Source organism: Heteronotia binoei, chromosome 2 (assembly GCF_032191835.1).
Source record: "Heteronotia binoei isolate CCM8104 ecotype False Entrance Well chromosome 2, APGP_CSIRO_Hbin_v1, whole genome shotgun sequence".
NCBI lineage: Eukaryota > Metazoa > Chordata > Lepidosauria > Squamata > Gekkonidae > Heteronotia > Heteronotia binoei.
The window spans coordinates 199,580,607-199,605,446 of NC_083224.1; the positions used below are offsets into that span (position 1 = coordinate 199,580,607).

Below are 24,840 nucleotides of genomic sequence, written 5' to 3' on the forward strand. Positions count from 1 at the left end.
CGCCCCAAACGGAAGGATAAATTTCCCAAGATGCTCTGCTGTTGGTCTGAGAGTCACCAGGTCTCCACACACACACACACAAAAGGAGCAGTGGAAAGAATTCATGGGGCAACACGATGCTATCCAATGAAGCTGAAATGGAGGGAACGATTACCTGTCGCGATACAGGTGGTGAATTCACTTGGCACGGTTATTATCCTTTTGCAAACTATCAGGCCCGAACAAAGAAGCTAAATGCAGGGATAAGCTAAATGCAGGGTTATGAATGGTTATGTGTTTTTAGATGCATTTAAATGGTCTATGTATATGTCCTTTTGTGGGTGTTGATGTGTTGGTATGTTTGTGGAAGAGCACCTCATTTCGTTGCTCTCATTTTCTTGAGAACAATGACAATACATCTATCTATCTATCTATCTATCTATCTATCTATCTATCTATCTATCTATCTATCTATCTATCTATCTATCTATGAAGATCCAAGGGGGTTCCCTCCCCAACACAAAATCCTCAATCAGTCACGAAATTAGATGGCTTTTTCCAAGGTCTGAATAAAGACACACATTTTGACACACATGTACCTGTCACAGGGGATCCGGAAGTCTTTAACACCCCCCCCACACACACTGCTTTTGGTTTTTGGACTAAACGTGGCGAAACCACCGGAGGTTCTGGCCAGTTTTCAAGTTCCCCTGTGGAAGCGGCTGGCCTGTGCAGTTTCACCCACAGGAAGGGAAGAGCCACACAACGGAAACAAAGGAGAGAAAGTCTTTTTAATGAACTTACACAATTGTGAACAAGTCATCGGAATATCTTCTTTTTAAAAAAAAGCAACAGCAAGCAGGATCGACAGGGGGGCCCTTCAACGATGCCACGGAGAGTTCAAATGCGAGGAGGGGGGTTTTCAGTTGGTGGGCGGTGGTGGAGGGATGTTTCCCGGCCCGTCTGTGGGGAGAGGGGGTCTGAGCATGGGGGGCATGGGGGCAGGAGGGGGGACGCCGGGAGCTGGTGGGAGCTGAGGGGGCCCCGGGGGCAAGGGGACGGGCCCAGCAGGGGGTGGCATGGGGGGCATAGCCATTCCTCCAGGGGGCGGGGGCGGGATGGATTCCGGCAGTGGCGGCCTGGGGGGCAAGCCGTTCATGAGGGGAGGTGGCGGGGGTCTCTTCACAGTCGCAGGTCCGGCAGGGATGGTCTGAGGAGCAGGGGGTTTCTCCATCTTGAAGTGGAACTGAAGGAAGAACTAGAAGACCGGGAAAGGAGAAAAAAGTTTACAGAAGACCAGGAAAGGAGGAAAAAAAGCTTACAGGCAACAGGGAGAGCCAGGTGGTTTGTTTTGTTCTAAATAGTCAGCCCCACCTCCCTACCACTCCCTGTGAGAACCGGCAGTGCCTTTTTGAGTAACTGATCAGTAATTTGGTGTTGGAAATCACAGAGCACTGGTTCCAGTTTTATTTCTTATCAGACTGCAGCTAGCCAGCCGCTTAAAGAGAACTGTTGCCTTGTGAAATTGACACATTCACATAACGGAGCTGTGGTTCCAGAAAAACTAGCTTTTGTCGGCCCTGCTGGTGGACCTCCTGATGGCGCCTGGGTTTTGGCCACTCTGCGACACGGAGTGTTAGACTAGATGGGCCACTGGTCTGATCCAAAATGACTTCTTGCATGTTCTTATGTCTGGGACAGTGATGCTCTGTGTTCTTGATGCTTGGGGGGCATGGCTGGGAGGGCTTCTAGTGCCAGGTTAGAATGGATAAAAGGAAGTACTTCTTCACCCCAAAGGGTGATTAAGGCATGGAATTCACTGCCACAGGAGTTGGTGCAAGCATAGCCAGCTTCAAGAGGGGACTGGATAAACATATGGAGCAGAGGTCCATCAGTGGCTATTAGCCACAAGGTATAGATGGAACTCTCTCTGGGGCAGTGATGCTCTGTATTCTTGGTGCTTGGGGGTGCACAGTAGGAGTGCTTCTAGTGTCCTGGCCCCACTGGTGGACCTCCTGATGGCGCCTGGGTTTTTTGGCCACTGTGTGTCACAGAGTGTTGCACTGGATGGGCCACTGGTCTGATCCAAAATGGCTCTTCTTGTGTTCTTATGTCTGGGGCAGTGATGCTCTGTATTCTTGGTGCTTGTAGGGGGTACAGTAGGAGGGCTTCTAGTGTCCTGGCCCCACTGGTGGACTTCCTGATTGGTACCTTGGTTTGGGCCACTGTGTGACACAGAGTGTTGGACGAGATCGGCCACTGGTCTGATCCAGAATGGCTTCTCTTGTGTTATTATGTCTGGGGCAGTGATGCTCTGTATTCTTGGTGCTTGGGGGGGGCACAGTAGGAGGGCTTCTAGTGTCCTGGCCCCACTGATGGACCTCCTGATGGTACCTGGGTTTGGGCCACTGTGTGACACAGAGTTTTGGACTAGGTGGACCACTGGTCTGATCCAAAATGGTTTCTCTTGTGTTCTTATGTCTGGGGCAGTGATGCTCTGTATTCTTGGTGCTTGGGGGGGCACAGTAGAAGGACTTCTAGTGCCCTGGCCCCACTGGTGGACCTCCTGATGGTACCTGGGTTTGGGCCACTGTATGACACAGAGTGTTGGACTAGGCGGGCCACTGGTCTGATCCAAAATGGCTTCTCTTGTGTTCTTATGTCTGGGGCAGTGATGCTCTGTATTCTTGGTGCTTGGGGGGCCACAGTGGAATTCTGACCCTGCTGGTGGACTTCCTGATGACCCATGGGCTTTGGCCACTATGTAACACAGAGTGTTGGACTGAATGGGCCACTGGCCTGACCCGACATGGCTTTCGATGATGTTCCCAGCCCAGGCAGATATAGACTGTGCAGGGGAACACAAAAAGGACTGTGGATGGCGAGACACAGTTCAGTAAATCAAAGATTGGGGGTGGGGGGCAGAGAGCTTGCAGCTGGCTCATCAACCCCTGCTAGGCTGGTGCCAGGCACTTCCGCAACTGCTACAATTAACAACCGCCTTTATCAGACACATTTACCAAGGCTAGAGAGTCACGCAAATTTTGCCAAGGGAACCAGCGGCTCTACAGCTCTGTTCAAGGCCTCGCACGTATAAGGCTCCTTTGAATCGCGATACTCTGGAACCCCTGCACTTCAAAGGCAAACCATGGCATGGCGTTCAGACGTTTAATGTCCTTTGAAAATAAAGATACGCCTTTTGGGAACCCTGGCAAGCCAGAGACTTTCCCTCTAGGTCTGCCTAAACGGGGCTTTTTTTGTAACAGGAACTCCTTTGCATATTAGGCCACACACCCATAATGTAGCCAATCCTCCTGGAGCTTACAGGGCTCTTAGTACAAGGCCTACTGTAAGCTCCAGGAGGATTGGCTACAGCAGGGGGCGTGGCCTAATATGCAAAGGAACTCCTGCTAGAATTCCTTACAGGGCTCTTCTCACAGGGCCTACTGGAAGCTCCAAGAGGATTGGCTACATCAGGGGGTGGGGCCTAATATGCAAAGGAGGTCCTGCTAGAATTCCTTACAGGGCTCTTCTCACAGCACCTGCTGGAAGCTCCAAGAGGACTGGCTACATCAGGGGTGTGTGGCCTAATAGGCAAAGGGGGTCCTGCTAGAATTCCTTACAGGGCTCTTCTCACAGGGCCTACTGGAAGCTCCAGGAGGATTGGCTACATCAGGGGGTGTGGCCTAATAGGCAAAGGAGGTCCTGCTAGAATTCCTTACAGGGCTCTTCTCACAGGGCCTACTGTTAGCTCCAGGAGGATTGGCTACATCAAGGGGGTGTGGCCTAATATGCAAAGGAGTCCCTGCTAAAAAATAAAACAACACCCTGTGCCTAAATATCCTCAGACTCTCTTGGTGTTGGCTGTCTTTGAAAACCAGCGGTTTTAAAAGGGCTTTCTTAATGCTTACATAGTTCTGGTTGAGACATGAGCGGCAGGATATTCCTACAAGTTACAACAATATCTTTTTTGCCACTATCGTTTTTGTCTATGCAATATTTTTTTATTCTGCCTTTCCTCGAGGCTCGAGACAGTTCAGTTGGTCGGATTCTGCCTCGGTGAAGGTAAAGCCTCCAACCGCAGGGGAAATCTACCACCCAATGCCAGACTGCTGGGTGCAAAACACGCTGCCTCGTGCCCTGCTCGTGAGCACCCGGGGGCAACTGATTGGCTGCTGCCACAGGCAACAACAGACAGGCTTCGATGTCATCCAACGAGGATTACCTGTTTTGTTTCTCGGTTCCAGTGAGTCCAGAACTTGGTGTCCGCTTTATCGATCTCTCTGCTAGGCACCTGGGGGGGGGGGGGGGGGGAGAGGAGCGGTTAATTCTTTCTCTTTTAATTTTATTTTTCCTGATTCAAATTACATTCTAAACATGTTAAAACAGGGGTGTCAAACATGCAGCCCAGGGGCCAAATCAGGCCCCCGGAGGGCTCCTATCAGGCCCCTGAGCAGCTGGCTGTCATCTGCTTCCTTCTCCCTCTCTCTTGCTTCCTTCTGCATCGCGGCCTGCTTTGCCAGGCTTGCTCAATTGCACAGGAGCTACAGAATAAAACCTCTATTGTTTCATTGGCTGAGGCTCCTCCCTTGGGGAAGAAGGGGGGAGGCAGAGCTTGCTTTGCCAGACACTCTCAATCGCACAGCAGAGCTACTAAGCCAAGCCTCTCTTCCTTCTATTGGCTGAGACTCCTCTCCCCCTGGGTCAGGAAGGAAAGAGCCAGAGCTTCCTTTACCCAGATCCCTGAATCCTACGGGAGAAATACAAAGAAAGCACCTTTAAGACCAACGAGTGCTAAAGTTTTAAGCATGTTTTATTTTAAGAGGGGTTTAAAAAAAAAATCTTTAATTGTGTTTGCCTGTGTCCTTTATAAAGTTTATCTCTCTGCTACCTGATCTTAAATAGGAACACACGTGGCCCGACCGAACAGGACCTGGCCCAACAAGGTCTCATTTATGTCAGATCCAGCCCTCATAACAAATGAGTTTGACACCCATGTTAAAAGAAACGACAGACTATGACAGGGGTGGCCAAACTGTGGCTCTTTCACACTTACTGTGTGGCACTTGAAGTCCCCACCACCCCATTGGCTGGCTTGGAGAATGCATTTAAAGTTAAAGCTGCTTTCTTTCCACCTCTCTCTCTCTCTTTCCATTTATTTGCTTTCCTTCCTTCCTGTCTTGCGGCTCTCAAATCTCTGACGTTTATTCTATGTGGCTCTTACGTTACAGAAGTCTGGCCACCCCTGGACTATGACGACGAGAAGAGCGGAAGCGAGAAGAAGCATTATCCGAAGAAGGGAGCAGTGGCTCACGAAAGCTTGCACCCTGCCACAGATTTTTGCTCAAAGTGCTACCGGACCCTTGGTCCTTTCTACAGACGCGAGGAGCAGTATATGAAAACACTGCTTTACACGGTTTAACAAAATGCTATTACAGTCCTAATAAAGCATGAGCATTATCTGTGGGAAAGGACGTTTGCAGGAAGGTCAAAAGTTATCCAGGGCGAGCTGGCCAAAGATATTATTCAGGGGTTCTAAACAATATGTAAAGTGTCAGACCCCTTGTTTGGTTTCCGGCTGATTCAACTGAATGAGAACTGATTCTAAGCCTTCCAGAGGGCTTTCCCAAGCTTTAGCTTGTAGTTCAGAATCCAAACAGAGAGCAATGCCAGGGCATTGAGGATAACAATTCCCATCCATCCAAGGGAGCTCTGCCAGATACGTTCATCCCAAAATCAGGAAAGGAGACCAAAAAAAAAAATCCATTTAATATATAGTCCTCAAATCAGCCAGAATCATAATGCCCCTGTATAAATCGATGGTGCGGTCTCATTTGGAGTACTGTGTGCAGTTCTGGTCGCCACACCTCAAAAAGGATATTATAGCATTGGAGAAAGTCCAGAAAAGGGCAACTAGAATGATTAAAGGGCTGGAACACTTTCCCTATGAAAAAAGGTTGAAACGCTTGGGGCTCTTTAGCTTGGAGAAACGTCGACTGCGGGGTGACATGATAGAGGTTTACAAGATAATGCATGGGATGGAGAAAGTAGAGAAAGAAGTACTTTTCTCCCTTTCTCACAATACAGGAACTCGTGGGCATTCGATGAAATTGCTGAGCAGCCAGGTTAGAACGGATAAAAGGAAGTACTTCTTCACCCAGAGGGTGATTAACATGTGGAATTCACTGCCACAGGAGGTTGTGGCGACCACAAGTATAGCCACCTTCAAGAGGGGTTTAGATAAAAATATGGAGCAGAGGTCCATCAGTGGCTATTAGCCACAGTGTGTGTGTATATATAAAAATTTTTGCCACTGTGTGACACAGAGTGTTGGACTGGATGGGCCATTGGTCTGATCCAACAAGGCTTCTCTTATGTTCTTAAATAGAGGACGTATCATATGAACATATGAAGCTGCCTTATACTGAATCAGACCCTTGGTCCATCAAAGTCAGTATTGTCTTCTCAGACTGGCAGCGGCTCTCCAGGGTCTCAAGTATCAGATATGAAACTGATAAGAACAGATACTCCACATGATAAGACAAAACTGTTCAAGCAGGCGTTTAACAACTGATGGAGGCATCCAGTATTTCACCACTCCACAGCATGAATATCTTAATCTGATCCAAACAGAAATGCAAGGTGGTCAGTAACACCCAACAACATCATAGCAAACAGCACTAATCAAGTAATAATAATAACGCCATCTAGGGATTAAAATTGCATACCCTGAGATGTTTTAATAATTTATTGTGATTTTATTATAGTGCAATTTTATGCTAATTTAATTAATTTCATTTAGGTTTTTAGACTTACACCCCGCCCTATCCCACAAACGGGCTCAGAGCGGCTCGCAACAATAAAACAACAAGAGTTAAAAACAATACCATAAAAACGGATATCACAAAACAGGATGATGTTAATTGATGTTAGCCGCCCTGAGCCTGTCGGAAGGGTGGGATACAAATATAATTTAAAAGAAAAAAGAAAAATCTTAGCCAAAAGGCCGAGGAGACCAGCAACTGACGCTCTGCTCTGGGCATCCGTGCTGAAAACGTCTAAAACAGGGGTGGCCAATGGTAGCTCTCCAGATGTTTTTTTGCCTACAACTCCCATCAGCCCCAGCCAGGATGGACATCTGGAGAGCTACCGTTGGCCACCTGTGGTCTAGGATATCAGAGCCCTCAGCACAAGAAGAAATGGCCCCTTATTTTGCTTCATTGGAACAGATTCTCCGTTGCCCACTTGGATGGGGAATAGGTGCAGTGTGGGAGAAGAATATTTTGCCAGTTTTCAAAAAGTCTCCTTCAGTACTTGACATCCAATGATTTTTCAACAGAGACCAACAAGACGAGTGCAGAGAGTGACCCTCTCATGCTGGACAGGCCAGTGGTTCAAACCCTGACACAGACTTTTGGTATGGAGGGGGGCTGGCGGAACAAGCCGAAGGGCCCAAGTTCAAAACCGGGCATCTCCAGTTAAAAGGACCGAAGGGGTCAAGGAATTCTGCTTGAAAGTCTGGCGAGCCCCTGCCCGTCTGAAAAGATGGGGCTGGGCTAGGTGGACATCTAATAAGTGCCATCCATCCATCTAATAAGCAGGGGTGGAATTCTAGCAGGAGCTCCTTTGCATATTAGGCCACAACCCCTGATGTAGCCAATCCTCCAAGAGCTTAAAAGACTCTTTTTTGTAAGCTCTTGGAGGATTGGCTACATCAGGGGTGTGTGGCCTAATATGCAAAGGAGCTCCTCCTAGAATTCCACCCCTGTCAATAAGCATTGCCTTATTCAAAGAACCCGTGAACCAAGACACATCTTCCCCATCCACAAAACCCCCCATTCCAATCTCAAAGTTAAATACAAAAGAAACCTGAAATCCAATTTAAGGGAGCAGATAGGGTTGCCAGGTCCAATTCAAGAAATATCTGGGGACTTTGGGGGTGGAGCCAGGAGACTTTAGGGTGGAGCCAGGTTGTGATAAGGACAACTGAACTCCAAAGGCAGTTCTGGCCATCACATTTCAAGGGACTGCACACCTGTTAAATGCCTTCCCTCCATTATAAAATAATGAAGGATAGCGACACCTTCCTTTGGGGCTCATAGAATTGGACCCTCTGATCCAATCCTTTTGAAACTTGGGAGCGTCTTTTGAGGAGAGTCATCGGATGCGGTGCTGCAAATTTGGTGCCTCTGCCTCAAAAACCAGTCCCCCCAGAGCCCCAGATACCCGCAGATCAATTCTTCATTATACCCTATGGGAATTGGTCTCTGTAGGGAATACTGCCCAGAAGACATTTCTCTCGGCTTTCTGATGGCCCTGAAGTGGGGGGAGGGCCTCTAAACCGGGGATCCCCAGCCCCCACCTGGGGATTGGCGACCCTAGGAGGAGGGCACTTTAACGTTTAGCATCAAGCAGAAAACTCACTGGATAATTTAAAAACAAAACGAATGATTCCTCCCTTTGTGTGTGCCAGTCTTCTGCAACGTCCCCCCCCGCAGCTGATTCCAGGCTCTGCCCAATCTCTGCCTCCCCTTCCTGTCCCCCCCCCACCCCGCAATCACCTTGAAAGCAATGGTCTCGTAGGGCTCGGCTGCCATCAGGAGGTACTGCCAGCGCCGGTCTGGGGGCTCGATCCTCTGCTCGTAGGCCGACATGAAGCGATGTCTGGGCATGATGCTCTCGGCGATCTCCGGGTAGTCGATCTGCAGGGGGGCAGGTCTTTGCTTTGTTACATTATTTATTTCTATCGACCTTTCCCTCCCCAACGGAAACCCAAGCGGCTTATATATAGGTGGGAATTATTAGGAAGGGAATGGAAAACAAATCAGCCAGTATCATAATGCCCCTGTATAAATCGATGGTGCGGTCTCATTTGGAGTACTGTGTGCAGTTCTGGTCACCGCACCTCAAAAAGGATATTATAGCATTGGAGAAAGTGCAGAAAAGGGCAACTAGAATGATTAAAGGGCTGGAACACTTTCCCTATGAAGAAGGGTTGAAACGCTTAGGGCTCTTTAGCTTGGAGAAACATCGACTGCGGGGTGGCATGATAGAGGTTTACAAGATAATGCATGGGATGGAGAAAGCAGAGAAAGAAGTCCTTTTCTCCCTTTCTCACAATACAAGAACTCGTGGGCATTGAAATTGCTGAGCAGACAGGTTAAAACGGATAAAAGGAGGTACTTCTTCACCCAAAGGGTGATTAACATGTGGAATTCACTGCCACAGGAGGTGGTGGCGGCCACAAGCATAGCCAGCTTCAAGAGGGGATTGGATAAAAATATGGAGCAGAGGTCCATCAGTGGCTATTAGCCACAGTGTGTGTGTGTGTGTGTGTGTGTGTGTATATAAAATTTTTTTGCCACTGTGTGACACAGAATGTTGGACTGGATGGGCCACTGGCCTCATCCAACATGGCTTCTCTTATGTTCTTATGTGACACAGAATGTTGGACTGGATGGGCCATTGGCCTGATCCAACAGGGCTTCTCTTATGTTCTTAGGTGCACCCAATCAATTTTATCCTCACAACAACCCTTTGAGGTAGGTTGGGCTGAGAGTGTGTCACTGGCACAAGGTCACCCAATGAGCGTTCGTTTAGAGCCAGTTTGGTGTAGCGATTAAGTGCATGGACTCGTATCTGGGAGAATTGGGTTTGATTCCCCACTCTTCCACTTGCACCTGCTGGAATGGCCTTGGGTCAGCCATAGCTCTTGCAGAGCTGTCCTTGAAAGGGCAGCTTCTAGGAGAGCTCTGTTAGCCCCACCCACCTCACAGGGTGTCTGTTGTTGGGGAGGAAGATAAAGGAGATTGTAGGCCACTCTGAGACTCTGACCGTGAAAGGGCAGCTTCTGGAAGAGCTCTCTCAGCCCCACCTGCCTCACAGGGTGTCTGTTGTGGGGGAGGAAGGGAAAGGAGATTGAAGGCCACTCTGAGCCTCTGTCCTTGAAAGGGCAGCTTCTGGGAGAGCTCTCTCAGCCCCACCCACCTCACAGGGTGCTTGTTGTGGGGGAAGAAAGGAAAGGAGATTGTAGGCCACTCTGAGACTCTGACCTTGAAAGGGCAGCTTCTGGAAGAGCTCTCTCAGCCCCACCTGCCTCACAGGGTGTCTGTTGTGGGGGAGGAAGGGAAAGGAGATTGAAGGCCGCTCTGAGCCTCTGTCCTTGAAAGGGCAGCTTCTGGGAGAGCTCTCTCAGCCCCACCCACCTCACAGGGTGTCTGTTGTGGGGGAGGAAGGGAAAGGAGATTGTAGACCGCTCTGAGCCTCTGTCCTTGAAAGGGCAGCTGTTGTGAGAGCCCTCTGAGCCCCACCCACCTCACACGGTGTCTTTTGTGGAGGAAGAAGATAAAGGAGATTGTAAACTGCTCTGAGACTCTGATTCAGAGAGAAAGGCGGGATATAAATCTGCGGTCTTCATTCATTCATATATATTTATATCCTGCCCTTCCCAAACGGGCTCAGCGTGGGTAGCATCAAAGGTAAAACTATACATAGGTACCAAAAGAACCAACTTAAAGCACAAAGGCAATAACACCAATACAATTCAAATGCAGATGGCTGCTATTTTCTACTAGAACTGACCCCTGGCTGACCAATGGAGACAGATGATGGACACAGTCTATCGAAGCTCCGGTAGGGTTTATGGATGGACAGAATGGAGGTCTGAGCCTGGCCTTCCCAGTTCCTAATCCCATATTCTCAACAGCTAATATGGACCCCTCCAGCACCCATTTCAACCTCTGGGCTCAAACTGAAATCTGCGTTCCCCTCTGGACTCAACATGGGATTTACTCTCTGCTGCCTCCATACGGTCACCAGGCAGACTGCAGTCAAACAAAATGGAAGTCCAGCCCCTCCCCTCCCCTTTTTGTGCCTGGAATTTCGGCAAAGTCTGGTGGGGGCAGCTACAAAATGGCTGCTGCGGCTTAGCTTCGGTCACACAGTAAAGATCCCTGGGCTAGGGTGGCCTGCTGCCGCTGAAGCTACTAAATTTATTTATTTATTTACTTAAGAAAATAAGAGAAGCCACGTTGGGTCAGACCAATGGCCCATCCAGACGCACACTCTGTGTCACATAAGAACATAAGAGAAGCCCTGTTGGATCAGGCCAATGGCCCCTCCAGTCCAAAACTCTGTGTCACATAAGAACATAAGAGAAGCCACGTTGGGTCAGACCAATGGCCCATCCAGACGCACACTCTGTGACACACAGTGGCCAAAAAGACCCAGGTGCCACCAGTGGGGGCAGGACACTAGAAGCCCTCCCACTGTGGCACCCCCCCCCAAAGCACCATGAATACAGAGCATCACTGCCACAGACATAAGAACATAAGAGGAACCATGCTGGATCATGCCAATGGCACGGCCAGTCCAGCACTCTGTGTCACACAGTGGCCAAAAAAACCCCAGGTGTCACCAAGAGGTCCATCAGTGGGGCCAGGACACTGGAAGCCCTCCCAATGTTGCCCCTCCCCCCGCACCAAGAAACAGAGCATCACTTGCTTCAGAGACTTGCAACAATGCATTGTGGCTAATAGCCACTCATGGACCTCTGCTTCATATTTTTATCCAATCCCCTCTTGAAGCTGTCTATGCTTGTAGCTGCCGCCACCTCCTGTGGCAGTGAATTCCACGTGTTAATCACCCTTTGGGTGAAGAAGGACTTCCTTTTATCCATTCTAACCCGACTGCTCAGCAATTCCACTGAGTGCCCACGAGTTCATGTACTGTCGACGTTTCTCCAAGCTAAAGAGCCCCCAGGCATTTTAGCCTTTCTTCATAGGGAAAATGTTCCAACCCTTGAATCATTCTAGTTGCCCTTTTCTGCACTTTTTCCAATGCTATAATATCCTTTTTGAGGTGCGGTGACCAGAATTGCACACAGTACTCCAAATGAGGCCGCACCATCGATTTATTCAGGGGCAGTATGATACTGGCTGAATTGTTTTCATTTCCCGTCCTAATAATTCCCAGCATGCCGTTAGCCTTTTTTATTGCAGTCGCACACTGTCTCAACATTTGAACTAAATATAATAAAATGCTGTCATGAAAATGATCTTCAGAGGCTACCTAAAGATTGAGAGTGAGGGGCAGACAGCTGCTCCTCTCTGGGGAGATTGCTCCATAATCATAGGGCCGCCACCGAAAAGGCCCTTTCTCACGTACCCACCAAATGAGCTTTTTTGGTCAATGGATACAGTTGGGAGGGCCTCTCCCTCTGATCTCAGTTCCTGGGAAGGCATGCTTTGCATTTGTCTAAATATTTGCACTGACTGGAGAACAGCGGGTAAAAAGAAGACTGCAGATTTATATCCCGCCCTTCTCTGAATCAGAGTCTCAGAGCGGCTCACGATCTCCTTTATCTTCCTCCCCAACAACAGACACCCTGTGAGGCAGGTGGGGCTGAGAGAGCTCTCTCGGAAGCAGCCCTTTCAAGGACAACTCCTGCGATAGCTATGGCTGGCCCAAGGCCATTCCAGCAGCTGCAAGTGGAGGACTGGGGAATCGAACCCGGTTCTCCCAGATAAGAGTCCGCAAACTTAACCGCTACACCAAAGTGGCTCTCAAAAAGCACCGCAATGAATCAAATGTGTTGTGATCTGCCCTGAGCCCATTTATGGGAAAGGGTGGAATAGAAGCCTACTAAATAAATACCTGGAAGAGAAGACTCTGCTGGCCTGTCTCTGGGTCCCTTTGCTTGGTCACTAAAAGGAGAAGGGAGAAAGAATTGTTGTGAGAGGCAGGACGAACTTGCTGCAGCCAGCGCTCACCATTAATTTTATTTATTTATTTATTTATTTATTCTATAACTTATATCCCGCCCTTCCCATAAAATGGCTCAGGGCGGCTCACAACAAACGATAAAACGATAAACAGAGTGCAAAGTTATTACATTTAAAAAAGTCAAAGCGTTTAAAACCTAAAAGCCTTAAAATCTTAACGTTAAAACTATACAGTATTTTCACTAAAGTCTGATAAGCGACATTTATCTAGTCAGGCGTAGGCTAGCCGGAAGAGGCTTGTCTTACAGGCCCTGCGGAACTGAGTAAGATCCCGCAGGGCCCTCACCTCTTCCGGCAGCTGGTTCCACCATGTGGGGGCCATTGTAGAAAAGGCCCTGTCTCTGGTTGTCTTGAGACGGACTTCTTTGGGCCCGGGGATGGTGAGAAGGTTTTGCATCCCAGACCTCAGTACTCTCTGGGGAACATGGAAGCAGAGATTCAGCATGAAACCCAGCTCGCTTCCCGAGAAGCCGAATTTTAAAAAGAAAGCAAGGGCCTAGTCCCTGTGGCTGATGAGAAGCACTTGAATGTGATGGGCGGGAACCTGTAGAAACAAGATGCTTGGCTCTTGGGCACCAGGGTTCAGGGACTTGGAACTCTCTGTATCATTATTGCACCCAAAATATGGATGCCTGAACATATGAAGCTACCTTCTACTGAATCAGAACCTGCTCCATCAAAGTCAGTATTGTCCACTCAGACTGGCAGCGGCTCTCCAGGGTCTCCAGCGGAGGTTTTTCACACCTACTTGCCTGAACCCTTTTTAGGTGGAGATACCAGGGATTGAACCTGGGACTTTCTGCTTCCCAAGCAGATGCTCTGAGTCGCCGTCCCTCCCCTTGCAGAATTCATAGAGATTGCAGAAGCCCTACCACTGAGCCACCATCCCTCCCTTTACAGAATTCATAGTGATTGCAGAATTTATACAGTGCTTTTGGTTATCTCCCTGCCATGCCCCACAAGCCCACTCCTCCCCCAATCCCACCCACCCTCCAATCCCAGCCAGGGTTATAATGTGGTCTAGTTTTCTAACATGACTTAAAAACCTGGCTCCCACTAGACGAACGAGGCCCAAATATTGTGTGAACCAAAGAAAAAACAGGCTGGCTGCCTTTTACCTTTATAACCTGGCCGGCCAATTTTCACAAACTTCTTCACTTCGACTTTCACTTTTTCGGGAGCAGGCTGTGCCGGGGCTTCTTTGGCTTCCTTGGCTGCTCTCCGAGCTCTGAGGATGGGAAAGGGCAGGGGGAAGAAGGTTTTAAATGATGACAATGAAGAAGAAGAGACTGAAGAAGAACTGCAGATTTATACCCTGCTGTTCTCTCTGAATCAGCGACTCAGAGTGGCCTACAATCTCCTTTCCCTTCCTCCTCCACAATGGACACTGTGAGGTGGATGGGGTTGAGAGAGCTCTCCCAGAAGCTGCCCCTTTAAGGACAGAGTCTCAGAGCGGCCTACAATCTCCTTTCTTTTCCTCCCCCACAACAGACACCCTGTGAGGCAGGTGGGGCTGAGTGGGCTCTCACAGAAGCTGCCCTTTCAAGGACAGAGTCTCAGAGCGGCCTACAATCGCCTTTCTTTTCCTCCCCCACAACAGAAACCATGTGAGGCAGGTGGGACTGAGAGAGCTCTCCCAGAAGCTGCCCTTTCAAGGACAGAGTCTCAGAGCGGCCTACAATCGCCTTTCTTTTCCTCCCCCACAACAGACACCCTGTGAGGTGGGTGAGGCTGAGAGAGCTCTCCCAGAAGCTGCCCTTTCAAGGACAACCTCTGGCAGAGCTCTGGCTGACCCAAGGCCATTCCAGCAGGTGCAAGTGGAGGAGTGGGGAATCAAACTTGGTTCTCCCAGATAAGAGTCCACGCACTTAACCACTACACCAGACTGGCTCTGGATTTATACCCCGCCCTTCACTCAAGAGTCTCAGAGCAGCATACAAAACGTTTGACTTAGCTCAGAAAAAAATGGTCCCAGAGCAAAGCAATTTGTGCAGGAGCTCCCAACTGTAATGCCAGCAGCTCACAAAGCAGAACCTTTGCTCACCAGACTCCGCAGCTTAGAGGGAGTATAGACCTGAGGGAGGAGTCTGGAGAGGGGGCTTCAGGGAGGGGCCTCAGAGGGTACCACGCCATAGAGACCACCCTCCAAAGCAGCCGTTTCCTCCAGTGAAACTGCAGAACTGTTGCCTGGGAATCCATTGTTAAAGCAGATCTCCAGGTCCCACCTGGAGCTTGGCAACCCTGGCTCCCTGATACCCGAGATCTGCGTAGCCCAAGAAAAGAGGAAAGCATGGCGTATCCAAATTTGTTAACGTATTACAATGTATCGTTTGAGCCTTTTAAAAAAGTCTAGATGTCCTATTTTGAACCCGGACCCTTCTGAAGGCATAACAGGTCCTCTGGCACCCAACTCCGCACCCTCCAGACCAAAAGTCTTTGGCAGGGTTGGATGATTGGCCCACCTAGTTCAGTATTGTCTATTGGCTCTCTGATGGAGGAAAGTCTTTCTTTGGCACCTGAGATATTTTCAAGATGCCGCAAACTGAAGCTGAGTGTCTGTTGTGCTGAAGGAAGGGAAAGGAGATTGTAGGCCGCTCTGAGACTCTGTCCTTGAAAGGGCAGCTTCTTGGGGAGCCCTCTCAACCCCACCTGCCTCACAGGGTGTCTGTTGTGGGGGAGGAAGGGAAAGGAGATTGTAGGCCGCTCTGAGACTCTGTCCTTGAAAGGGCAGCTTCTTGGGGAGCCCTCTCAACCCCACCTGCCTCACAGGGTGTCGGTTGTGGGGGAGGAAGGGAAAGGAGATTGTAAGCTGCTCTGATACTCTGTCCTTGAAAGGACAGCTGCTGTGAGAGCTCTCTCAGCCCCACCCGCTTCATAAGGTGTCTGTTGTGGGGGAGGAAGGGAAAGGAGATTGTAGGCCGCTCTGAGACTCTGTTCTTGAAAGGGCAGAGCTCTCTCAGTCCCACCTACCTCACAGGGAGAGTTCAGCCCCACCTACCTCTGGGAGAGCTCTTTCAGCCCCACCTACCTCACAGGGTGTCTGTTGTTTGGGAGGAAGGGAAAGGAGATTGTAGGCCGCTCTGAGACTCTGTCCTTGAAAGGGCAGCTTCTTGGGGAGCCCTCTCAACCCCACCTGCCTCACAGGGTGTCGGTTGTGGGGGAGGAAGGGAAAGGAGATTGTAAGCTGCTCTGATACTCTGTCCTTGAAAGGACAGCTGCTGTGAGAGCTCTCTCAGCCCCACCCGCTTCATAAGGTGTCTGTTGTGGGGGAGGAAGGGAAAGGAGATTGTAGGCCGCTCTGAGACTCTGTTCTTGAAAGGGCAGAGCTCTCTCAGTCCCACCTACCTCACAGGGAGAGTTCAGCCCCACCTACCTCTGGGAGAGCTCTTTCAGCCCCACCTACCTCACAGGGTGTCTGTTGTTTGGGAGGAAGGGAAAGGAGATTGTAGGCTGCTCTGAGACTCTGTCCTTGAAAGGACAGCTTCTGGGAGAGCTCTCTGAGCCCCACCCGCCTCACAGGGTGTCTGTTGTGGCGGAAGGAGATAAAGGAAATTGTAAGCTGCTCTGAGTCTGTGATTCAGAGACAAGGGCAGGGTATAAACCTGCAGTCTTCTTCTTCGTGTCATGCCAGTTTTTCTGCTCCCTGTTCCTAGGGAGCCCCCTCCACCCAGACGCTGGGCTACAACCCGCATCCAAACGGTGGAATTTCCTTTGCATCTGGTGCTCAAGAATCCTCCCGCCCTCCCCCTCCCCGCTGGGTATAATATTAGCCTCAGACATCGAAGCAAAGCGTTCAAACAAAAACCGCGCACAGACACGCCTCTCGTCTGCAGAGAGGTCCCACTCCCTGCTCTCCGCCCCAAAACTGAGACGTTCCGCAGAGATGGCTTGCTATCAGCTGGGGGAGTTGGCAAAGGAGGGGGGGGGCAAGAAACTGTTACTCCTGAGACAAGAAACAAGGTCACGTCCTGCCCAAGAGGCCTCTTTGTAGACTTGAGGCTGTTTCCAGACATTCCTTTCTTCTTGTAAAAGCGGGAGAGAGGGGGTGGACGAAGAGCATCTGAAGGGAGCCACTTCATTGCCTTCTAGGATTCCAGAAAACGTGAAATGAAAGAAGTAGCTTCTTGGGTAGTAACTCCCCAGTTGTATGCTGCCCTCTTGGCAGAGATGCCTTTGGTGCCAACGTATTAGTTTTGGTGTCAAGAATAATGGAATCATAAGTTGGAAGGGACCTCCAGGGCCATCTAGTCGAACCCCCTGCACAATGCAGGAAACTCACAAACACCTCCCCCTAAATTCACAGGATTTTCATCGCTGTCAGGTAGCCATCTAGCCTCTGCTTAAGCACCTCCAAGGAAGGAGAGCCCACCACCTCCCAAGGAGGAAGCCTGTTCCACTGAGGAATTGCTCTAATGGTCAGGAAGTTCTTCCTAATGTTGAGTCGGAAACTCTTTAGATTTAATTTCAATCCATTGGTTCTGGTCCTACCTTCCGGGGCCACAGAAAACAATTCCACCCCATCCTCTAGATGACACCCCTTCAAGTACTTGGAGATGGTGATCAGATCACCTCTCAGGTGTGCTGCACATGCACGAGGCTGCCCCACGCTGAATCAGACTGCTGGTTCATCAAAGTCAGCATCGCCTGCTCAGACTGGCAGAGGCTCTCCAGGGTCTCAGGCAGGGGTCTTTCCCGTTCATCTACTGCCTGGTTCTTTATAACTGGAGATATCGGGGATTGAACCTGGGACTTTCTGCATGCCAAGTGGAGGCACTTCCGCTGAGCGACAGTCTCTCCTGTGCCCACGTTAATCTGCCCAGGCTTCCTGCAAGTTTCGTGGTGTCCGGAAGGCAGGGTGATGCTGGTGCCCAGAGGCCGTGGTGTTGGGGGTTTTTTTGTTAGCAGGAACTCCTTTGCATATTAGGCCACACCTCCCTGACGTAGCCAATTCTCCTGGAGCTTACAGGGCTCTTCATACAGGGCCTATTGTAAGCTCTTGGAGGACTGGCTACATCAGGGGGGGTGGCCTAAGGTGCAAAGGAGTTCCGGCTACAAAAAAAAGCCCTGTGGTTAGTCTGATGATTCCACCAAATCTTGCTGATTGTTTTGGTGCTGGACCAGTTTTTTCTTTTAAATCTTGGCCTTTGGTGACACCAAATTGGGGCTTAGTGTTGTTTTGGCATCAAGGGTTTCACTAGTATGGCAGTCTGATGCTGCTTTAACATTTGCAGTTTCATAAACCGAATTGGTGAAGTCTGATAGCTTCTGATGTAGGGCTTTTTTTGTAGCAGGAACTCCTTTGGAGAGCCAGTTTGATGTAGTGGTTAAATGTGCGGACTCTTATCTGGGAGAACTGGGCTTGCTTCCCCACTCCTCCACTTACAGCTGCTGGAATGGCCTTGCGTCAGCCATAATTCTGGAAGAGGTTGTCCTTGAAAGGGGAGCTGCTGGGAGAGCCCTCTCTAGCCCCACCCACCTCACAGGGTGTCTGTTGTGGGGGAGGAAGGGAAAGGATATTGTTGGCTGCTCTGAGACTCTGTCCTTCAAAGGGCTGCTTCCGGAAGAGCCCTCTCAGCCCCACCCACCTCACAGGGTGTCTGTTGTGAGGGAGGAAGGTAAAGGAGATTGTGAGCCGCTCTGAGACTCTTCGGAGTGGAGAGCGGGATATAAATCCAATATCATCTTCCTGAGGTCGCCCAGCTGGCTGCATGTGGGGGGGGAGTGGGGAATCAAACCCAGATCAGAGTCCACTGCTCTAAATCACTAAGCCAAACCGGCTCTCACACCACATGAGAAAAGACAAAGAAAGAAAATAAACATGCGGGAAGTGGTGGGGTGCGGGTTGCTGCATTTAGACTTTTTAAAAAAGCAAATTTGGTCATGAAGAGATCTAGCAAGAGGTATGTGTCACAGCACATGGTTTACTTTTCTTTTATTTATTTCTTTATTATTTAGTAGTCTTATATTCCGCCCTTTCCCATTTTCTTTTCTAAGTCAACAGTAAAAGCTATGGCTTTGCTCATTTCCTCACATGCATGCTTGAATTGAAGCTGGGCAGACAACTATCTTAGCTTTCTTTAAATACTGTATAGCAACCTGGCTCTGAGCAAGGGAGGGAGTTTACTTTGCAAGCAGAGGACTCTGGGTCCTGTGATGCATTTGGGGGAGGGACGGTGGCTCAGTGGTAGAGCATCGGCTTCATAAGCAGAAGGTCCCAGGTTCAATCCCCGGCATCTCCAACTAAAAAAAGGGTCCAGGCAAAGAGGCGTGAAAAACCTCAGCTTGAGACCCTGGAGAGCCACTGCCAGTCTGAGTAGACAAGACTGACTTTAGGGAGGGACGGTGGCTCAGTGGTAGAGCATCTGCTTGGGAAGCAGAAGGTCCCAGGCTCAACCCTGGCATCTCCAACTCAAAAGGGTCCAGGCAAGTAGGTGTGAAAAACCTCAGCTTGAGACCCTGGAGAGCCGCTGCCAGTCTGGGTAGACAATACTGACTTTGATGGACCGAGGGGGGTCTGATTCTAGCAGAGAGAGGAAGGATAAACAGGGATGAGGCTTAAGACTTACAAATTGGTCTGGTGCTTTTTCCCCTGGGTGTGTGCCAAGTAGCTTCCCTGCAGAGACAAAAGAGGCAGGACAAAATTAATGGCAACCCCAAACAATCCCCTTTCCTTCTTCTCCCCACAACAGTGAAGACAGGTGGTGCTGAGAAAGCTGCTCAGCTGGGCTGAGAAGGACCCCGAGGGAGGGAAGCAGAGTCTCACCTCGTTGTTGTGCAGCGTCAGGCAAAGCTTGCACTCGTAAGACCCCAAGTGGTTTTTCATAAAATAGGGATCCTGAAAGGTAAATCAAAAGAAGTATTTATTCCATGTCATCGAATCCCAGCGTTGAACAGGTTTTCCAATATGGTGAAGAAATCAACAGTTTAGAAACAGGAGATTCCAACAACAGCACTATTGGGAGCAGGGCTTTTTTGGTAGAAAAAGTCCAGCAGGAACTCATGTGCATATTAGGCCACACCCCTGACATCACCTATGTTTCAAACAGGGCTTTTTGGGGTACAAAAAGCCCGGCAGGAACAATTTGCATATCAGGCCACACCCCTTGATACCAAGCCAGCTGGAACTGTATTCCTGCTCAAAAAACGCACTGATTGGGAGCATTCCCAGCATCTAACAGCAGCAGTATAAACACTAAAAAATTAAAACCACAGCTAATTAGAGTTGCCATGTCCAATTTAAGAAATATCTGGGGACTTTGGGGATGGAGCCAGGAGACTTTGGGGGTGGAGCCAAGATCAAGGTTGTGACAAGCATAATTGAACTCCAAAGGGAGTTCTGGCCATCACATTGAAAGGGACCGCACACATTTTCAATGCCTTCCTTCCATAGGAAATAATGAAGGAGAGGGGCACCTTCTTTTGGGGCTCATAGAATTGGACCCCCTGGTCCAAACATTTTGAAACTTGGGGGATATTTTGGGGAGAGGCACTAGATGCTGTACTGAAAATTTGGTGCCTCTACTCCAAAAAACAGTCCCCCCAGAGCCCCAGATACCCGCGGATCAATTCTCCATGATTTTCTATGGGAATAAATCTCCATAGGGAATGATAGAGTTCCCAGAAGACATTTCCCTCCCCTCCCCCCGCTTTCTGATGACCCTGAAGCGGGGGGAGGGCCTCCAAACCAGGGGATCCCCTGCCCCCACCTGGGGATTGGCAACCCTACAGCTAATTTTTTTAAAAAACCAGATGAGAGTCAACAAAAAGGTTGGGAGGTCCTGCCCCCTCCCCCAAAGAAAAAAATGGAAAAATCATCACCTTAGGGGACAGGTGGACACTGACACAGAAGGTGTTCTGAAAACAAGGTGACACAACAGAGAAGGCCCTGTCTTTGGGAGGAAAGCAGCCCGTCCCTCACTAAGCGCAGCTTCTGGTACAAATTGCCATTTAAAGGGCAGGTTCATCTGAGAGCACAGGTCCCCTTTGAGGCACCCCAGCCTCAGACTGTTCAGGCGAGATCCAGCGCCCACAACTGGGTCCCGAAACAAACTGGTAGGGCAAGTTCACCAAAACCCGATCACAGTCTCACTGCCGCGTTTGGAACCAGCCAACAATCCCAAGCTGCCTTCAAGCCACCACTGCTAAATTGGTCGCCTCCCCTGCGAACCAGGCAACGTGGGCGAGTAACAATACAAACAGGAGGTCCACAGAATAAGTTGCAACACGAAAGGAACTGCGGACAATTAACAAAGGGAAAACTCTGTATCTATTCACAATAGTACAACTGATGGTGTCGTTTAAAGATACAGTATCAAATTCTTGAATCCCAATTATAGCATCCAAGTTATGAAGCATATCCAAATGCCCAAATACACTCCCAGTCATGAATCGTACCCAGAACCAGGCAACTTGGGCAGCTGTTTGGGTGAGCAGCCACTGTGCACATATTACAAAGCATGGACAAGGTCTTGGGAAGGCTACCCTGTGGCAAAGGTGGTTGCCAAGTGCCTAGAACCACAATCGCCACACCAACACTCCCTCCCCTCCAGGTTGCTACCAAAAGGGAATGGGTCAGGTAGCTCAGATTTGGCCCCAGTGCCTCTAGCTGCTGGTTCCACACACATCTGCAAAAGGAATTACTGTTCTGGTTTGCTAGTCGTTACAACTGATACTGTTTATTGAATTTCTACAAACGTACTTCATTGATGATTTGGTCCATGTACTAGGTTAAGATAGTCACTGAGTTGGAAGAGAGCTCCAGGGTCACCTAGTCCAACCTCCTGCACAATGCAGGAGATTCACAAGTACCCCATACCCCAATGACCTCTGCTCCAAGCCCAGAAGATGGGAAGGAAGAAATCCCTGGCAAAACCGGCTTGTGTGTGTGTGTGGGGGGGGGGATGGCTGCCTGATTGCAGGGAAGCTAAAAGATCTATGTGCAGAAAACACACACAAAAAGAACAGACGGGCTGGGATACAGAACTACTTTTTCCTCCTTCCGTAGAATCAGTGGGCTACAGGTGATGCTTCATAGAATCATGTTGGAAGGGACCTCCAGGGTCATCTAGTCCAACCCCCTGCACAATGCAGGAAACTCACAAACACCTCCCCCCTAAATTCACAGGATCTTCATTGCTGTCAGACGGCCATCTAGCCTCTGTTTAAAAACCTCCAAGGAAGGAGAGCTCACCACCTCCCGAGGAAGCCTGTTCCACTGAGGAATCGCTCTAACGGTCAGGAAGTTCTTCCTAATGTTGAGCCGGAAACTCTTTTGATTTAATTTCAACCCATTGGTTCTGGTCCTGCCTTCTGGGGCCACAGAAAACAATTCCACCCCATCCTCTATAGGACAGCCCTTTGAGTACTTGAAGATGGTGATCAGATCACCTCTCAGCCGCCTCCTCTCCAGACTAAACATGCCCAGCTCCTTCTCAACCTTTCCTCATAGGACATGGTCTCCAGACCCCTCACCATCTTTGTCGCCCTCCTCTGGACCCATTCCAGCTTGTCTATATCCTTCTTAAAATGTGGTGCCCTAAACTGAACACAATACCTCAGGTGAGGTCTTACCAGATCAGAGAAAAGTGATCTGGACACTTGACTTCTGTTGATACAGCCCAAAATTGTTTCCTGTGTGCAGACAACTGCTTCCTGGCTTCCTTTCACCACACAAGAAACCCACCTTGTTGATATCGATCGTTTCCAGCGCCAGCTGCCTTAGCCTTTCTCTGCGGTCTCGGTTGCTCTCCGAGGCTGAGGCGACACCTCCGCTTCCAGTTTTACCTCCCGGGCGGTGCTGAAAATCCATGGCTGATGCTTTCGGGCTTCAGTCTTACCAAAAAGAAAAGACTGAGTGGGGGACAAAAAGAAAAAGAAAAGAGTAGAATCTAAATTGCCTAAGCTCACACAAAGCCGGTTTTAAATCAAGAAAATGAGAACAACCCTGCTAGATCAGACTGCATTTCATTTATTCATTATATTCTGGTTATTTATAGTCTGCCTCCTTCACTAAGTGTCAAGTCTAAATCATGACAACTTCATCATTCAGATTAGGAGGTGGATTAGGAGTACAAGATTTGCCTCTAGATGATAAGGCAGCCAGTAAAGTTAGATGGACTGCAAACCTTAACTCACAGTTTACTCACACACGGTATGCACGAACTGGCAGTCTGATTTGCCAACTTCCATGGAGATAGCTGTGCAATAAAAATATTCAATAACTGCTCAATATATTATTATTTCATATCACATATATGTTAACAACAACACAGTGCAATAAGTTTGCTGTTGAACATTCATAACATAAATAGGATACAATTATGGTAGCACACATGTGCAATTTATAGACAGTATAAGACCAGGAGTCTACTCAGAAGATGGAATGAATGTCTTCAGGATGGTAAGTACTCACAACAGTGCTGATAATTCCTTCAGTAATGCAAAAATCATGATAGAAGTAAAGTGGACACACAGCCTAGGAAAATCTCGGCGTGATTCAGTCATGTCCCTTTGTCCAACACAGTTTGCTTATTCTCTGGAACCAACGCTCAATGAAATACATATGCCGTAGTCAATAGTCAGTTTCTTATAAAGGGATATCAGTTCCAGGAGATATTCATTCCATCTTGAGTGGACTCCTGGTCTTATACTATATATAAACTGTACATGTATGCTACCATAATTATAACCTATTTATGTTATGTTCAAATACAAACTTATTGCGCTGTTTTGTTGTTAACATATATGCGATATGAAATAAAAGTATATTGAGCAGTAATAATTTTTCTTGCACGGTTATCTCCAGGAAAGAGCCCCGTGGCGCAGAGTGTTAAAGCTGCAGTACTGCAGTCCTAAGTTCTGCTCACGACCGAAGTTCGATCCCCGGCGGAAGCTGGGTTCAGGTAGCCGGCTCAAGGTTGACTCAGCCTTCCATCCTTCCGAGGTCGGTCAAATGAGCCCCCAGCTTGCTGGGGGGGAAGCGTAGAGGACTGGGGAAGGCAAGGGCAAACCACACCGTAAAAAGTCTGCCGTGAAAATGTGAGAGCAACGTCACCGCAGAGTGGGAAACGACTGGTGCTTGCACAGGGGACCTTTTATTTCCTATCTCCAGGAACTCAACTTTTCTCCCTTGTTTGCAACTTCCAGGAGGGGCCTGGCGATCCAAAACTACACCTGATCTCCAGAGCTCAGTTCACCAGGGAAAAGGCAGCTTTGGAAGATGAGCTCTATAGCAGGGGTGGCCAACGGTAGCTCTCCAGATGTTTTTTGCCTACAACTCCCATCAGCCCCAGCTGGCTGGGGCTGATGGGAGTTGAAGGCAAAAAACATCTGGAGAGCTACCGTTGGCCACCTCTGCTCTATAGCATTATACCCTCCCCGGGTCCCGGATTTCCCGAGCTGGCAGCCATAGAGAGCGAGGGGACCATCCTCACTGAGGACTAGCCGAGCGGATAGCCGCAGAGCCGGGGGAAAGGAGGGACGTCCCCGCGCCGAGCTCCGCAGCCCCTCACCTGCCCTTCCGCAACTCTCCCGGCTCCACCGAACCCACCGCCGGGGAGCCACACGCAGCGACGATGCACTTCCGGGTCGGCTGAGCCACTCGCCGGAAGTGGGGGCGGAAGAGGCGGGAGAGAAGCCGGAGGGGGCGGGGCTCGAGGGCCGCTCGACCGGAAGCGGGGCCATAGAGAGCGAGGCGGCCAGGAGGGCCGGCAGCGATGCGGTACAACGAGCGGGAGCTGCTCTCGCTGTCGCGGCAGCCGGCCGAGAAGGCGGCCGAGGTCCTCATGCGGGCCCCCAAGAAGGGGAGCGGTGAGGCCGGGCGGGGCGGGAAGTGACGTCACGGGGGAGCATCCGGGTCTCTCGCGAAGGGGGGCGGAAGCGGCTGGTCCTCAGTGAGGAGGCCTCTTGGCTTTGGCCTCGGGAAAGAGGGTGTTAAGTTGCAAGTCAGAGTCCCGTGCCTATGATAATCCGAACAGCCAGTAATGACTTCTAGATTTACTAGTTTTATATGCAAAAAATGCAAGTTTTTTCTGAGCTAAGAGAGGCAAGCCCCTCCCCCCCCCGCTTAGAGGGAACACTT

General features: G+C 49.6%; 2 protein-coding genes and 1 non-coding gene across 4 annotated transcripts in view; 2 read left to right on the top strand and 1 right to left on the bottom strand.

Moving 5' to 3' along the window:
* Positions 1-750: 750 nt before the first annotated feature.
* Positions 751-22,610, bottom strand: SF3A2 (splicing factor 3a subunit 2). The gene is made up of 8 exons (XM_060233444.1): positions 22,444-22,610; positions 19,525-19,596; positions 19,328-19,374; positions 13,880-13,989; positions 12,634-12,683; positions 8,541-8,681; positions 4,205-4,273; positions 751-1,237 (listed from the first exon to the last, which is right to left on the bottom strand). The coding sequence occupies exons 1-8, from the start codon at positions 22,567-22,569 to the stop codon at positions 902-904; spliced, it is 951 nt and encodes a 316-aa protein (XP_060089427.1). The 5' UTR covers positions 22,570-22,610; the 3' UTR covers positions 751-901.
* Positions 18,934-19,000, top strand: TRNAM-CAU (transfer RNA methionine (anticodon CAU)). Its single transcript has one exon. It is a non-coding gene; the product is annotated as a tRNA-Met (tRNA).
* Positions 22,611-24,407: 1,797 nt separating the features above from the next.
* Positions 24,408-24,840, top strand: part of PLEKHJ1 (pleckstrin homology domain containing J1) — a 114,484-nt gene continuing 114,051 nt past the window's right edge. The window contains exon 1 of one of the 2 annotated variants that reach the window (XM_060232835.1): positions 24,408-24,569. In XM_060232835.1, the coding sequence (XP_060088818.1) occupies positions 24,476-24,569 (94 nt within the window). In that variant the 5' untranslated portion in view covers positions 24,408-24,475. The remainder of the gene's footprint in view (positions 24,570-24,840) is intronic. The other variant, XM_060232837.1, reaches the window with a different exon arrangement.

Bases quoted from the DNA above. Each gene is read 5' to 3' on its own strand.
- SF3A2 (XM_060233444.1), bottom strand. From the start codon at position 22,569: ATGGATTTTCAGCACCGCCCGGGAGGTAAAACTGGAAGCGGAGGTGTC. The intron at 13,990-19,327 runs GTAAGTCTTAAG...TCCCATCCTCAG, and splicing joins AAAAAGCACCAGACCAATTT to AGCTCGGAGAGCAGCCAAGG. The intron at 12,684-13,879 runs GTAAAAGGCAGC...TTCTCCTTTTAG, and splicing joins TGGCCGGCCAGGTTATAAAG to TGACCAAGCAAAGGGACCCA.